Genomic DNA, 15,197 nt, shown 5'->3' with positions numbered 1-15,197 from the left:
AAGTGCTCTTCTTTTGTTAAAAGAGACTAGATTTTTAAAAACTGTGTTTGAGACTTTGAGAACTACCTGAGGATAAATTTGTGCCGTGCCTCTGAACGATGATTTCAAGACTTTCTATTTGATAATGATCATGAGACTAGCATTCTTTAAAAATATTGAAAGCCAGTGGGACAGGTTAACTTAGTAAGTTAATAAGAAGTAACTTTAGTCACAGATTGCTTTCTAGTAAAGAGTGGCACTTGTAACCACTGTCAAGTGTTAAGCTTTAGGAAAGGAAGAATTTTGGTCCCATTTTCCCTTTGCACACTGTGTAATCACTAATGAAGTCCCCAAATTATTATTTTCAGGTGGATTTTCCTGTTTCAGCAAGATTGATATAGGTTAGACATACTAAATATAATGGGAAAGTTGTCGGTGTGATTTATTTTTTAAAAACAACAAATATAGTAAAACTCCAGGCAGCTTTGAATACTGCATGGAGAAGGAAGTCTGGTTAATAAGTGCTGTGTGTTTGCTTTGTAAACATGTGAAGTGGGAAAGAGGGAAACGCGCCTGCTCTCTGCTTCCAGCGCCGACTCCCCGCTGCTGTGGATCCGGATAGACCCGGACATGGCGGTGCTGCGGCGGGCGGACTCGGAGCAGGCGGACTTCATGTGGCAGTACCAGCTCCGCTACGAGCGGGACGTGGTGGCGCAGCAGGAGGCCATCGCGGCCCTGGAGCGCTTCCCCACCCCCGCGTCCCGGCTCGCGCTCACCGACGTCCTGGAGCAGGAGCAGTGCTTCTACCGCGTGCGCATGGCCGCCTGCTTCTGCCTCGCAAAGGTGAGGCCTCGCGCAGGGGAGAGGGCGCGAGGCGGCCCGCGCGCTGAGAAACAGCCGGGAGAGCCGCCCGACTGGCCGCGGCCTTCCGTCTCCCTGGCTGGGACTGGTCTCCCTTGCCACATTCTTTTAACAAGGCTGATTTGAAAGAGCATGTTCTGACCTGAAAATAAGTCGTGCCCTCACGGCTTGTGCCTGTCAAACTGAAAACCAGGTTTTAAAACCAAAGAGAATTTTCCCCGTTTTACTGAATTGCCGCGCACGTTATTAAAGCAGAGACTGTAAGCAGTTCCTTGGTGTGAGGGATGTTTTACCTTATGGTACATGGAATTCATTCATTCATTCATTTTTCCCACTGTGGTGGTGATTTCTTGTTGGTTAGGGCTTAGTATTCAGTATAGGGATATAGAATTTAAAATGATAGATTCTATCATTTAACATTGTACAAAAGTTAATTTATTAAGAAAAGTAAATATTTTTCTTTAGATACCAAAAAAAGAGAAAAGAAACATTTGACGATAGAACAAATGAAAATCAAAAAGCGCTAACAGATATTTGACCAAAAATACTGGGTTCCAGGCCTTTAAAAACATGTTGATGATAAGTTCATTCCCATGTATTTACTATCTTGCTCTCCTCACTGCTATATCCACTTGTCCAGTATTTCAGCAGATTATAATGATTTATATTTGTTTCACCTTTAATGGTAAATAGCAGTTAGACTGCTTTATCTACTCAGATATGTAAGGGAAAATGTGCTTTTCTTGGATAATCACCTGCTGAGGGTGTAATTTTATTGCTTCTGTAAAGTTGTTGTGATTCTCGCAGGCTAAATCCTTAGCTGCTGCTGCTAAGCTGCTTCAGTCATGTCCGACTCTGTGTGAACCCATAGATGGCAGCCCACCAGGCTCCCCATCCCTGGGATTCTCCAGGCAAGAACACCAGAGTGGGTTGCCATTTCCTTCTCCAGTGCATGAAAGTGAAAAGGGAAAATGAAGTCGCTCAGTCATGTCCGACTCTTCGTGACCCCATGGACTGCAGCCTACCAGGCTCCTCCGTCCATGGGATTTTCCAGGCAAGAGTACTGGAGTGGGGTGCCATTGCCTTCTCCGTAAATCCTTAGCAAATCCGTAAAATTATTGCCTCTGTTAAAGTTAATTATAATTTCATTCTTTTCAGCTATGGTTTTTATACATGCTTAAATTAGCTCTCTTGGTGGCTCAGATGGTAAAGAATCCGCCTGTAATGCGGGAGACCTAGGTTCAGTCCCTAGGTTGGGATGATCCCCTGGAGAAGGATAAGGCTACCCACTCCAGTATTCTGGCCTGGAGAATTCCATGGACAGAGGAGCCTGGCGGGCTGCAGTCCATGGGGTCACAAAGAGTTGGACACAGCTGAGCAACTTTCACTTTCAAAGTATCAACAACAAAGTGTATTTTCTTTGCAATGTGTTCTTACAGACTTAATCGGTAAGACTCTATTTGCCTTATTTTTCAATTAGCGTAGAGTTAAATGCCTCATTTAAAGTCCATGGTGACCTTTCTACCTGATAAAGTTAAAATATTAGAGCTCATCTGCCTGCATGGATAAACTTAGACGTCTTTGCAAATAAGATTTCTTAAAACATAAAAAGAATGCTCCAATTTAGAGATTAACTAGTAGAAAATAGTTACTATGCATACATAGAATTTTAGGAGGGGGGAGTTTATATATTTTCTTGGAAATGATAGTGAAACGCTGAAATATATTAAAGTTTTAAGAATTGAAATCCTTGGAAATGAATCCAATATATTGATAACTTTCAGAAAGCTGTTTTATTTATTTAAAAATACATTTGCTGTGGTGACAGAAATTATTCTATTTTCTAATTATTTGCAGATTGCAAATTCAATGGTGAGCACATGGACAGGACCACCAGCTATGAAGTCACTCTTTACTAGGATGTTTTGTTGTAAAACTTGTCCAAACATTGTGAAAACAAACAACTTTATGAGCTTTCAAAGCTACTTTCTACAGAAGGTACAGTTTCCCTTCTGGTTTTCTTATAATTATTTTATGCCAATATCAGTATATATTCATTTACCTTGGGGACTCTTCAAATATTATTTACTTTCTTACAAATATTTTGTCTTTTTTCTCTTTTTGCTTCTGAAATACTTTCCAAAGTTTTGATTATTCTTTGGTTTTATGAACTGTGTGCAAGTGACTCATTGTCCACATTAATACTGAAGTCAATAGAAATGGGTAGTGTGACTCTTTGGTTGGGTCCCTGGGGGATGGAGGCACAAGATTCCCTGGAGGATGGAGGTGTACGTGGGAAATGGATGCTTCGACTGTTCGGTTGGGTCCCTGGGGGATGGAGGCGCACGCGAGTCCCTCTGATGCTTCTGGGCCTGAGACCATGCGGCATGCGGCACGCGGCTCCAGGCTAGCCCCGGCTCTGCTGCTTACTAGCAGTTTGCAAGAGGACAAGTCTTTTAACTCTAAGCCTTGGTTTAGTCAATTGTAAAGTTTATCTTTTTTAGAATTAAATAATATCAAGCATGTGAAGAGTTTTACACTATATTTTTATCACAGAGTAAGTTGTTTATAAATGGTAATTTAACAAGTGGTGGTGTGATGCAGTCACTGTTTTAGGAAGCAGTGTGGGATTGGCAGGGTGGTCAGTGTTTGGGCAACTTGGAAATCACTTGTAGAATATTTTGAGTAACTTAATAATAAGGAATGCAGAGATTAGATTAACTGGATTGAACTAGAAGGAGTAAAGCTGAAGAGCATGAGAAAAGGAGACACGTTAAGGATGAAGCAAGGCTGAGAAAGGGCATTTCAGGTTTTGTGTAGAAGGAGAAAAGCTTGAGGCCTGTTTGGCACAGAGAAGAGAGCCAGTGGAGGAGAGAGGAGATGTTCACGTGGAAGCAAGTAAACACGGAGAAGACAAGACAGCAGATCCTGGTGGTAGGAGTGGGCAGGACATCGCGGAAAGACTAATGTTCGAAAAGATGGAAACATTCCATTTCCTGAGGCAGGTAGAAGCCAGACTAAGTGAAGTGGTAGGTGTTGAGGGGGTGTGAAGCAGGGTGCGGTGTGTGTGTGAAGGAGGGGAATGTGGAAGGGTTGCCCAGCACGCTGAGACCCACGTCGAGAGTGGAAGGCATGGCACAGCTGTAGAGGGCGTCCTCAGCAGAGCAGACGCAGGAGACCTGGGCTTGAGGAAAGCCAATGTTGATGTGATCAAGGGAGTCTGAGGCGTTCTGTTATTTTTAATAGCTGAGCCTCTTATAGTCCTCGAACGTGTTGCTCAGCTCTCTGTGTACTGCCGCTCCACTAACGTATGGCCTGGAAGCAGGTTAACTTCCGAGCCTGCCAAGCACGTCCCCTTCGCTGTGCCCTTGTTCGTCCATGGGCCTTGGGCCAGTGTGCAGAGTGAGAGTTGAGACCCATTAGTCAGGCAGTCATGAAATCTATTTGCAAGCTTTTTTGTTTTTGTTTTTAAATAAAGCAATAGGCAGTATCAGAGTGCATCACGTGTAATAAGGGTAGGTCTAAGTTGTTTTGGTTTTATTTTTTAGTTTGTATATGTGACTGTGTGTGTGTGTATGTGTGTGTTCAGTTGGGATGTAAACATATTTCTTAGTGTGGTTTGCAGTCAGAGAAATTGGAGAAGCCAGTGCTTTCAGACCAGTTCACCTTTCGCATAATACTTGTAGTGCCAGAAAAAAGAATGAAGGCTCGTGCTTAGATGTGAGTCCCGTCTCTGTGAAGCCGCATCTTCCCCTCAGTTCTTCCCACGTTGGTAACGCCTGTTGTAGCACTGAGCATCCCATTGCTTCTGCTCCTTCAGCCTAGCAAAGGAGCCACGCTGCTTCCGTCCACCAGTTTAGAGGGTATGGCTACTTTAATCAGAAGAGAGAACGGTCCCAGTCTCTGTACTGGGGATTGTGATGCCCACTGTCTGTGGTTCTACTTGAGTTGGAATAGCTTTGCTCTGCTGCTGTTCTGGTAGAGGTTACCTCCGTGGGTCAGGCTTCCACCTCCTTAGAAAAGCTGTCTGTGAACATTTGAAAAGGGGAAAGTTCGATTTCAGGTAATCTACCATTTTTCCTTAGGCTGAGAAAGATGGTACTGGAGAGTCTGTGTCTCGAGACCAGTAGCTGAGTTCTCCTGTGTGCCCTCTGCCTCTAGCCACTGTGCCGGTTAGCCCTGACAGCCGTGCTCAGTGAGCAGCTAGCGGGGATAACCCGCCGTAGACGGCAGTGCAGTGCAGGCTCGATAGGGTCTGTCTAATGCTGAAGCCCATACATCCCTTTTCCTCTGTGAATCACAGAGCTGGGTGTGCATGACGTGTCCCTCTCCCAGCAGGTGGGCTGCCCAGGGCCTCCAGCTCTGCAGCTCCCCCCTGAGGTTCCTGCTTAGCTCTTCTGCTAGAGCCTTTGAGGCCTGTTCCTGTGGGAGGGGTAGGAGCCGGGGGGCTGGACGCCTGAACTCCCCCCAGATACTGTGTCAGCCCCAGGGCAACCCTTTTTCAGCGTGCACTGCATTGAATTATAGTGATGAAAATTGAAAACGACTTTTTTTTTGTAGACTATGCCAGTTGCAATGGCCTTATTGAGAGATGTTCACAACCTTTGTCCCAAAGAAGTCTTAACGTTTATTTTAGACTTAATCAAGTACAATGACAACAGAAAAAATAAGGTATGTTACTTTAATATTAATAAAACTAGCCAGTGATACTTTGTTTTCAAAGAAATATTTAGACTGTGAAATCATTGTTGTGTCCATGGGACTTGAAATTTCTAGAGAGAGAAACATACAAATATGATTTATTATAATAACCAGATATCTGGAAACCAAGATTAGTTGATTTTTAAATGTTCCTCATACCTGTTACAGTGTGGAGAGCAGCACATTGGATTCCGGGAACTCAGCTGGCCTCTGTCTTGGTGAATCTGACAGCCCAGTTTCATTCTTACTCCTTTTTTCTTCTGTCAGAAAACAGCTCCTCTTGGATCACTTGTTCATTGATGAATTTGACTCTTTTTTTTAGCTATAATGTGTGTTTTATTCACAGTTCACTAAATAGCTATTGAATGCCGTGCTTCAGACGTTACTTCACCTTACTCATTATCATCCTAACAACCGGCAAGTGTTTTTGAGAATATATGCTATGCCAGGCAGTATACCACGTTAAATAGAAAGGGAAGGCATGGTAGTTGCCGTCTCGCATTCCCTTTAAAGGAGACAGATATCTGGGACTTCCCTGGAGGTCCGGTGGTCACGGCTCCACAGTCCAGCTGCCGGGGTGCATGCTCAGAACCTGGCTGGGGACTAAGAGCCGGCGTGCTGCACAGGCGGCCAGAGCCAAACAAAGGCTGAAAGAGCCGCTGTGAGCGCGACAGTCTGATTCTGGGCCCGCGAGGCTCCGCCCTGATGGGGTCCAGCAAGCCCACAGCTAGGCCTGTTCCTGCCAGAGGGGAGGGATGAGCACACAGGTCTCTTCCACAGTGACAGCGGCACTACAGATATTCTTGCAGAGAGCTTACAGACATCATTTAAGTAATCTCTGAATGCAAATGACCCTGCTGATAGAATTAATTTGCTTGCTCCATGTTCAAATTTCTAGGCCAGTACATCTGATTTGCTGAGTTTAAATCAAGCCAACCTAAATTGCTTTCAATTAAATTAGTCTTCTGGGAATTGCCTGGGATATGGATTTAGAAATTTTTGTTCATTTTGGGGGATAGTTTCCTCCATTTTCTCTGCTTCTTTTGCTACAACTCCTGTTGTCTTCTACACCAGCCCTCCAGCTTCCTTGTGCTTTCTTCCCTATTTTTTAACTTTTTTGCTCAAAATTTTGAGATTTTTATTTTTGCATTTTATGTTCCAGTTTGATTTTGATTCTGATTCCCTGCATATTTCTTTCTCTTAAACATGTATTATGCTGTTGGAAGTCATATCATTGGTTATTTCTCAGACTGTGTTAATGATAACTTTTGAATTTTTTTCCCTCTACTGGTTTTCTTTTCTTTGCATACTCTTATTTCCTCCAAGCTGCTTTCCCCCCTTTGTTCTGGTCTCTCTTTATGTTGATGCTTTCTGCAGAAATCTGGTGACCCTTGGTTAGATGTCTTAGATGAGAGTGGAACACAGAAATAGCTGATTCAGAACTCTGTATTAACAGCAGAATTTGTGAACTGCAGTCTTCTTTTTGGACGTATCTGGCTAGATCACTATGAGAGTGCCTTACATGTAGTCAATAAGCTAGTGTCTTCAGTTCAGTTCTTCAGTCGCTCAGTCATGTCCGACTCTTTGCGACCCCATGAAACCGCAGCACACCAGGCCTCCCTGTCCATCAGCAGCTCCTGGAGTCCACCCAAACCCATGTCCATGGAGTCGGTGATGCCATCGAGCCATCTCATCCTCTGTCGTCCCCTTCTCCTCCTGCCCTCAATCTTTCCCAGCATGAGGGTCTTTTCCAGTGAGTCAGCTCTTCGCATGAGATGGCCAAAGTATTGGAGTTTCAGCTTCAACATCAGTCCTTCCAGTGAACACCCAGGACTAATCTCCTTTAGTCTGGACTGGTTGGATCTCCTTGCAGTCCAAGAGACTCTCAAGAGTCTTCTCCAACACCACAGTTCAAGAGCATCAATTCTTCGGCCCTCAGCTTTCTTTATGGTCCAACTCTCACATCCATGCATGACCACTGGAAAAACCATAGCCTTGATTAGATGGACCTTTGTCGGCAAAGTAATGTCTCTGTTTTTGAATATGCTATCTAGATTGGTCATAACTTTTCTTCCAAGGAGTAAGCGTCTTTTAATTTCATGGCTGCAGTCACCATCTGCAGTGATTTTGGAGCCCCCCCCAAAAAAATCTGACACTGTTTCCACTGTTTCCCCATCTATTTGCCATGAAGTGATGGGACCAGATGCCATGATCATAGTTTTCTGCATGTTGAGCTTTAAGCCAACTTTTTCACTCTCCTCTTTCACTTTCATCAAGAGGCTTTTTAGTTCCTCTTCACTTTGTGCCATAAGGGTGGTGTCATCTGCATATCTGAGGTTATTGATATTTCTCCCGGCAATCTTGATTCCAGCTTGTGTTTCTTCCAGTCCAGCGTTTCTCATGATGTACTCTGCATATAAGTTAAATAAGCAGGGTGACAATATACAGCCTTGACGTACTCCTTGTCCTATTTGGAACCAGTCTGTTGTTCCATGTCCTAGTAGCTAGTATGTTACTATTAAGTAAGTCTCTTTAACTCTTTTTTCCGATGTGTGACTCTATGCCAAAGGACAGTGTTGAATACTTACCTGAAAACTTGCTTGTCTTTGCAGATAAATTGTGTTTTTAAAGTTACTATGTTTTATTCCATTCACTTTTTAAGAGCAGTGTAAGTTTATCGTTGTCTGGTAACTGTTCCTCGGTTTAGTTTTCAGATAACTATTATCGCGCAGAGATGATTGATGCCCTTGCCAACTCTGTTACGCCTGCAGTCAGCGTGAATAATGAAGTCCGAACTTTGGATAACTTAAATCCGGACGTGCGACTCATTCTTGAAGAAATCACTAGGTTTTTGAACATGGAAAAACTTCTTCCAAGTTACAGGCACACCATCACCGTCAGGTATAATGATTCTTCATATCTGCTTCTTGAAGTTACTTGCTTTTATAATTAGAGAAATTTATTTTCATAAAAAAAATCTTATATGAGTCTACCATCCATGGTAAATTATTACTCTTTTGGAGAAGGTCTTCTAAATTTTTTCCTGTGATAACTATATCAATTTTTAATTTATGACATATTTATATAATTTTTATATTCTACTTACGTCATGAATGTTTCCTCGTGTCATCAGAAATTACTCATAAGCATTGTATTTGATATCTGCATAAGCTTTTACCCCATTGGATATAGTTTAAACATCCCTCTATTGTTAGGCTTCTTTTAAGATTTTTTGCTTCTCTCAAATTTTTTGTAGCATGACTATCAACAGGTTTTATCTATTTCATTAGGAGTTTGCTAAAAAAAATTGTTGATTTACTGATTTAGCAATATGAATAGTCTTAGCTTTCCATATATGTTAGTGAATAAACTATATTTGTATCACTAAAACTTTTAGAAAGAGTACTTTAAGTCATATTTCATGCTAAATACATTTTGCTGTAGTGTGTTCCTGTTATAATGATACCTGAAATTGGATTTCCAAAGTTTTGAAATGTGCTTTAATACTTTTTTAAGTGTTAGTAACTAAGTGTTAGTTGCTCAGTCGTGCCCGACTCTTTGCGACCCCATGGACTGCAGCCCACCAGGCTCCTCTGTCCTTGAGATTTTCCAGGCAAGGATACTGGAGTGGGTTGCCATTTCCTTCTCCAGGGGATCTTCCCAACCCAGGGATTGAACCCGGGCCTCCTGCATTGCAGACGGATTCTTTACCAACTGAGCTACAAGGTAGAGTTTTTTAAGGTGATTATAAAAGCTGAGTGTTCAGAAATTAAAAAGAGGATTCAGATTACATCAGTTTTTCAGTTTATTATTATAGATTATTTTAAATTCCTAGGAAATAAGTTTAATTCAAAGTACTGTAACAAAAGTGTCTAACTATAAACGCTATTCTCCCAGCTGTCTGAGAGCCATACGAGTGCTTCAGAAGAACGGGCATGTGCCCAGTGACCCGTCTCTCTTCAGATCTTACGCAGAGTATGGCCACTTTGTGGACATCAGAATAGCAGCTTTGGAAGCGGTGGTTGATTACACTAAAGGTAATGCTTCAGAAATGTATGCTTATATCATTTTAGAAAGAATGGTTTACCATTTATTATTTAGTCGTTAGGATTTTCATAGTATGTGCATACAGATACCTTGATTTTTAATTAAGTCACTGATTTAGAATTTTTGGTAAATATAGAATTCATATAAGAACTTGTAAATGGGAGAAAAGAATAAAATAGGTAAAATTTAAAATAGATATTAAATCGACAGAGGATGAGATGGCTGGATGGCATAAAATAGGTAGAATAAAATAGATACCTTTGGTCTTTCTGAAAAGTCTGTGCATCATTCTGTAGCCTTAATCAGCATGTCATTTCAAGATATCTTGGAAGAAATCTCTGATTACATAAGGATTCAAGAAAACATTCTGTACGTGCCAGGAGTTTTCTCTGCAAAAGTCGAAGGGAAGCCGACAGTCGGTACTGGGGTCCAGCCCCGGTGGATCCAGGGTAATTCGAAGCGGAGACGGCGTCAGCGTCTGAGGAATTAATTGCTTAATTAAAGATATGGAGGGAGATTAGAAGGAAATAGTGTAGTAGGAAAATAAGTGGAGAAAAGAGGCTGAATAACTTGGTTTACGTGGAAAACCGATAAAACTCCAGGACAAGGAGTTTGCACCACCTACGCAGGCCACCGGCACCCGCTTGAATAGTGGAGGGTGCCCCGCCTTGGGCTCCCTCTCACGTGGGTCTTAGAAGCCAGGACAAGTAAGTAGACACGGTGAGCCTCCACCCTCCAGAGGGGAATTCAGCCAGAAAAGGGAGAAAAGGACGACATGGGGGAGCCAAGCATCGGTGCCAGACCCCCAACTTTATTTTCAAAAGCAGCTTATATATTGTATATCCCAAGTTGTACATACAGAAATAATGGAATATGCATGCAGGGGCAGCAGTCCTGACCCTTATTGAGACCAGGCTTTCCTTTTGCATACCTTCCCGTATACGGAAGGTCTTAGGTAGTTTTACATCATCTTCTGGCCAGGGGGCCTGTTAACATTTTTATGGCTCTTTTCCTAGATAAATGTTTATCAACCAGAAAACTCATTTTCCCTTGAAGTGTTTTTTCTTTACTCTGCATCACCCTCAAAGCACTAAATAAAGTTACATCCCTGTAGAACAAAGGTGCAGTGGGTTATAACAAAGAAAGTACTTAACTCAAAGATCTAGTGTTGCTAATGCCAGGGCTACTACCTATTTTTCTGTATACCAACTATATCTACAAATAAAAGATATAAAACTTGGCAGCAAGTATTGGCTCAACAAATGAAACCCTTAATCAGTCCTATTCTAATGATTTTGACTCCTCGGAAGCCCCTACATTCCTAGGATGTTTTAAGCTTCCTGTGCGTCTTGCGGTCAGGAGGCTGCAAACAATCACATGCACAGCTGTAAGAGTTCGGCAGGCAGGCTAGAAAGCCATCAGAGGGGTTTTTGGATTGAAGCACTCTTTTTATGCCCAGGAGACTTATTATATAAAAGCTCTAAATAAACTTTTTCCAGAAAAAGGTGGTGGGGCACAGCCCCCTGTTAATGTCAGAGGAGCTGGTGGAAGGCATAACACAGTAAAGCATGCAGACTCTGGTTTTGGGGCAGATGCTCGAGCAGATCCAGTGAGGCTCCCTTAAGGCCCGACTCGCCTTTGCCTGTCGGGCCCCTTAATCTCATGACCTTTGCCACGGGCGGGACTCCTCGTGCTGGCTCCCGGCAAGTCAGGGACTTCCCCCTCGGTCCAGAGGCTGAGACCCCGTGCTCCTAGCCCAGGGGCCTAGCTTCCATCCCTGCTCAGGAAGCTGGATCTCACATGCCACAGCAGGGACCCAGCACAGCCAATAAATAAATACTGAGGGGGAATAGGTGTTAAATGGGGACTTCAGGAGGGGGGTAAACAAGGCTTCATGAAGCTGGAAAAAAAAGGAAGGAAAAAAGTGAATAAGGGAATATTACATATTCAGAACATTGTCAAAAATACAGAGTGGAAAGTACGTTAAGGAGATAAAATATTTTTTTTAATTGTCATGAAGAATAGGTGGAAGAAAATAATAGGATATATTATATCCAAGAAATAATAGGATACTTTGAAAGAGTGTAAATGAGACTGACCTAAGCTAGAATCTGATGAAATTTAAAATTTTAAGATTAAGGAAAAGTCTGTAAATTTCGAACTGTTCCTAGAAGCGTCAGAACCTGTTTATTGTACAAAGTAAAAGAATAATGCAGCCTATAAATTCTTCAGAGTGTGAAGAATTCAAAAGACAGCACAGGCCAACATAACGTCCAGGGAGAATTATGATCTGGGACTCCCTGCTTTGCTAGACTGTTGTTCGTGTACCCTTGGAGGCCTGGAAGACCGTATCCTGTATGTAACATGTTTAGCAACAGAGTCCCTGGGCTGCTTCAGTGGCCCCGTGGCCCCCATTCGCGCCCTCGGTGCAGGCGGCACAGGCTTGACCCCTGGCTGGGCAAGTTCTGCATGCCTTGGAGTGCTGGAAAGATTTTTCCCAAAATGCTTTTCAGCTGATCTGGAGCTGAGCCAGAATAATAACTCAAGACTGATGAGAGTGTGATAGGAAATTCCCAGTGAAATGCCAGGCATCTGTGCCTGTAAACCAAAGAGCTAAGCTTAAATTCTTGTTAACATGTAAAATTTAATGCAAATTTCAAAACATAGTTCTTAAAAAATAATATGCAAATATAAGAAATATAGAAGTCTAAAATTCCAGATTATACTAAAATGTGGGGAATAAAGAAGTTATGGTAATTTCTTATCTAACTGTGTAAAGAGAGGATTGCTTAAATTTTACACATTAAGTAGAAGAAAATATCGGCAACCCTTACATTTCGGTGTAGGTTTCAATAGGAACGCTGCTTCCCGGGAGGAATTCTAGCGGGAAAGAGCAATGCAGTGAGCGTCTCCCGTATGTTGCCCAGCTTAACAGAGGCTGCGTTTGTTCTTCCTTTTTGTCTAGGGTTAAAATGTCCTTTTTTTCAAAGAATGCTGGTAAAGATAATGTTTTTTATGTATTTCTTAGCAAGAAAAAAATTTAATCCTATGTCAGTTTTCCGTTTTATTTTGACTTTTACCAATTTGTGAAATCTGGAAATTTTGAGATTCACTAAATAGGCCATTATTCCCAGCCAAGGTATTCAAATAATGCTCACTGTCTCATAAAGAGGAAGTTTTCATTAATTAGCGTTACCTGAAATCAAGTAGAATGTTAATATTTAAGTATGATTTAATTGAAAGATGTTTAAAGGTGTAACATAAATCCAATTCACTAGAAGAGGAAAGGAATGGAAAAATATTAGAAATTAAATTCTGAAAATGAAGGTTTTCAAATCATAGATATACTACTCTTTGAAAAGGTAAATGGAAATAGCTAGTGAATTTTGTTAAAGTTAATTATACTTATAGTACTGGTTTTACAGCTGTTTTTTTATGTTGTACTGAAAAGTTAAGGCTGCTCTTAAATGAAAGAAACCACTTGGGCAGCAGCAGTTGTATTGGCCATTGATTTGAGCCTAAGTGGAAAATACACTCTTGGTCCTGTTTTTTATGTTTGACTGCATAGATAGCACAATACTTGTAAAATTTGCAAAGTAGCCCGTTGCAGTAAAAGTGTAAGAAATTGCCTGCATCCCTCATTTCTAATTAGAAATCTGCCTAAGACAGAGGCCTAGGTAGTAAGTGTGGACTCCTTGTTTGCCACTTGTTTAATTTGTTATAATTAACAACATACATTTCCCTGGTTTTATTTTCAGTGGACAGGAGTTACGAAGAATTACAGTGGCTACTTAACATGATTCAGAATGACCCTGTACCCTATGTAAGGTTAGTTTTTTTGTGCTATAATATTTTGTTTTTATAAATCATGAAGTAAGTAATTTCAGAAACTTAGACATGGAGTTAAGTCTTAGTTTTTGAAAATATAGGCGTACCTTATCCTGGTACTCATGTCGTTTTCTATTTGGTTTGCCTTTGGAAAGATACTTTAAAAGATATAGTAAGTTAATTCCCTGAATTTTACACATGATTTCTATTGTAATTTAAAGAAAACCTTATGTAACCCTTTTTAATACACATGGGGTATCCCTTATGTATCAAAAAAATCATAAAACCTCCTTATCAATTGATACACTCTATTTTAAAAGTAAATAAGAGCAGTGTTTTGGTGTATCCCATTTGTTCCTTTTCTTGCTCAAATAAAATCCTAGTTTTTAATAAATGGATTTAAGATAAAAAAATGTAATACACCATTGTTAAAAATTTAGAAAATAAGGGAAATTAAAATTCCAGTCCTGACTTAGTAACTATTTTCATTTTTGTATTCTTTTCATTTTGTTCATTTCTGCTGCTTTCTTTTGCAAAGTAGGATATTTATAGTGTATTTGAGCAGGATTAAAACTTTTTACTATTTCTGTCTTCCTTTCTTGATACCTAATAGACTCAAATTTGTGTTCTTTTGTTGTAATAATTCAATTGCATAAAATGAAATTTGAAAGGTGAAAAATAAGTTAGATTTTAGCCGTTCCAACTAGAAACAGGAACATAGACCCAGCAGCATCGCCCTGCTCCAGGTTGCACGTCGTCTGGCAGGCATTTTCTTCTGAAAAGGCACACAGGTGCACTCTGCCTTTTGACCTTACTGAAATCCGTCTGGACGTGAGGCATGCGCAGGCGATTCCGGCTCCTAACGGAGGGGTCTTTGAGCAGCAGGTCTTTCAGGTTAGCTGTAGTAGGTTCCTGGTTAAGGCACCTGTGTATTTCAATCTTTTAAGCAATGCTTATTAAAAAATATTCTTTGTACAGTTTTGCTGTTTTTATTTCATGGTTCTTGATTTGTGATCTGAATTGTATATGAAATAATTTGTCCTTGGATTGATATATATATATATGAAGGATCAGGTTGATGTGGATAAAAATCTCATAATCACCCATTCTGAAGTACATTCTTACATGAAAGAGAGTCAGCAGGAAGCCAGCCTCATCTGTTCTCTGGTAGCACTCATGCATTTGAAAGTTTATAAGATGCTGCTGATAGCAAGTAGGGACAGAAATTATAAACGTAGCTTATCATGTGTTCATTTATGTTTTCAAGGCACATCAGGAACTAACATTAAGGCACTTCTGAGATCTCAAAACTGCGTTTTGAAGGCCATTTTATATAATATTTGAAGTTGTATTTCTAAATTAGATACTATACAATCAGATTGCTTTTGAAATGTTGTGGAGCTTTTAATATTCAAGTTTCGAGAGCACTTATTTATACTGTGAACTGAAAATCTGTTTAAAGATATATTCATGATTATATTTGACATGTTTACTTCATAATCAATATGGTTTATTTATGTCACCAATAGGGAACCTCTTAGGCTTTACTTCATATCATCTAGCTCATAGTTACAGTTTGAAAAGGTCAGCACATCTTTAAAAAGCTTTAATAGCAGTGAATGATTACAGGGTAGGAGTGTCACCACATTAGCGGTATTGTACATGTGGTGTTTGGTGTCTTGGGACATCAGTCGCGGTATTTTCTGTGGTTTTTACACTTTGAATGGAAACTTCGTCCTTATCCCTGTCACCGTCACCGTCTCTCCCCTCCCTCCCTTCCT

The 15,197-nt window shown here is 40.9% G+C and overlaps 1 protein-coding gene across 7 annotated transcripts in view; it reads left to right on the top strand.

Annotated features, from left to right (window-relative positions):
* Positions 1 to 15,197, top strand: part of TAF2 (TATA-box binding protein associated factor 2) — a 123,445-nt gene that overhangs the window by 43,926 nt on the left and 64,322 nt on the right. For all 7 annotated transcript variants that reach the window (XM_060393983.1, XM_060393982.1, XM_060393980.1 and 4 more), the window contains exons 16-21: positions 570 to 822; positions 2,698 to 2,838; positions 5,401 to 5,511; positions 8,249 to 8,442; positions 9,439 to 9,578; positions 13,347 to 13,416. In XM_060393983.1, coding sequence (XP_060249966.1) covers positions 570 to 822; positions 2,698 to 2,838; positions 5,401 to 5,511; positions 8,249 to 8,442; positions 9,439 to 9,578; positions 13,347 to 13,416 — 909 coding nt within the window. The remainder of the gene's footprint in view (positions 1 to 569; positions 823 to 2,697; positions 2,839 to 5,400; positions 5,512 to 8,248; positions 8,443 to 9,438; positions 9,579 to 13,346; positions 13,417 to 15,197) is intronic.

This window comes from Ovis aries, chromosome 9 (assembly GCF_016772045.2).
Source record: "Ovis aries strain OAR_USU_Benz2616 breed Rambouillet chromosome 9, ARS-UI_Ramb_v3.0, whole genome shotgun sequence".
NCBI classification, from domain to species: Eukaryota; Metazoa; Chordata; class Mammalia; order Artiodactyla; family Bovidae; genus Ovis; species Ovis aries.
Note: the sequence above shows the minus strand (reverse complement) of the source record. Positions and strands in the feature narration are given on the sequence as shown.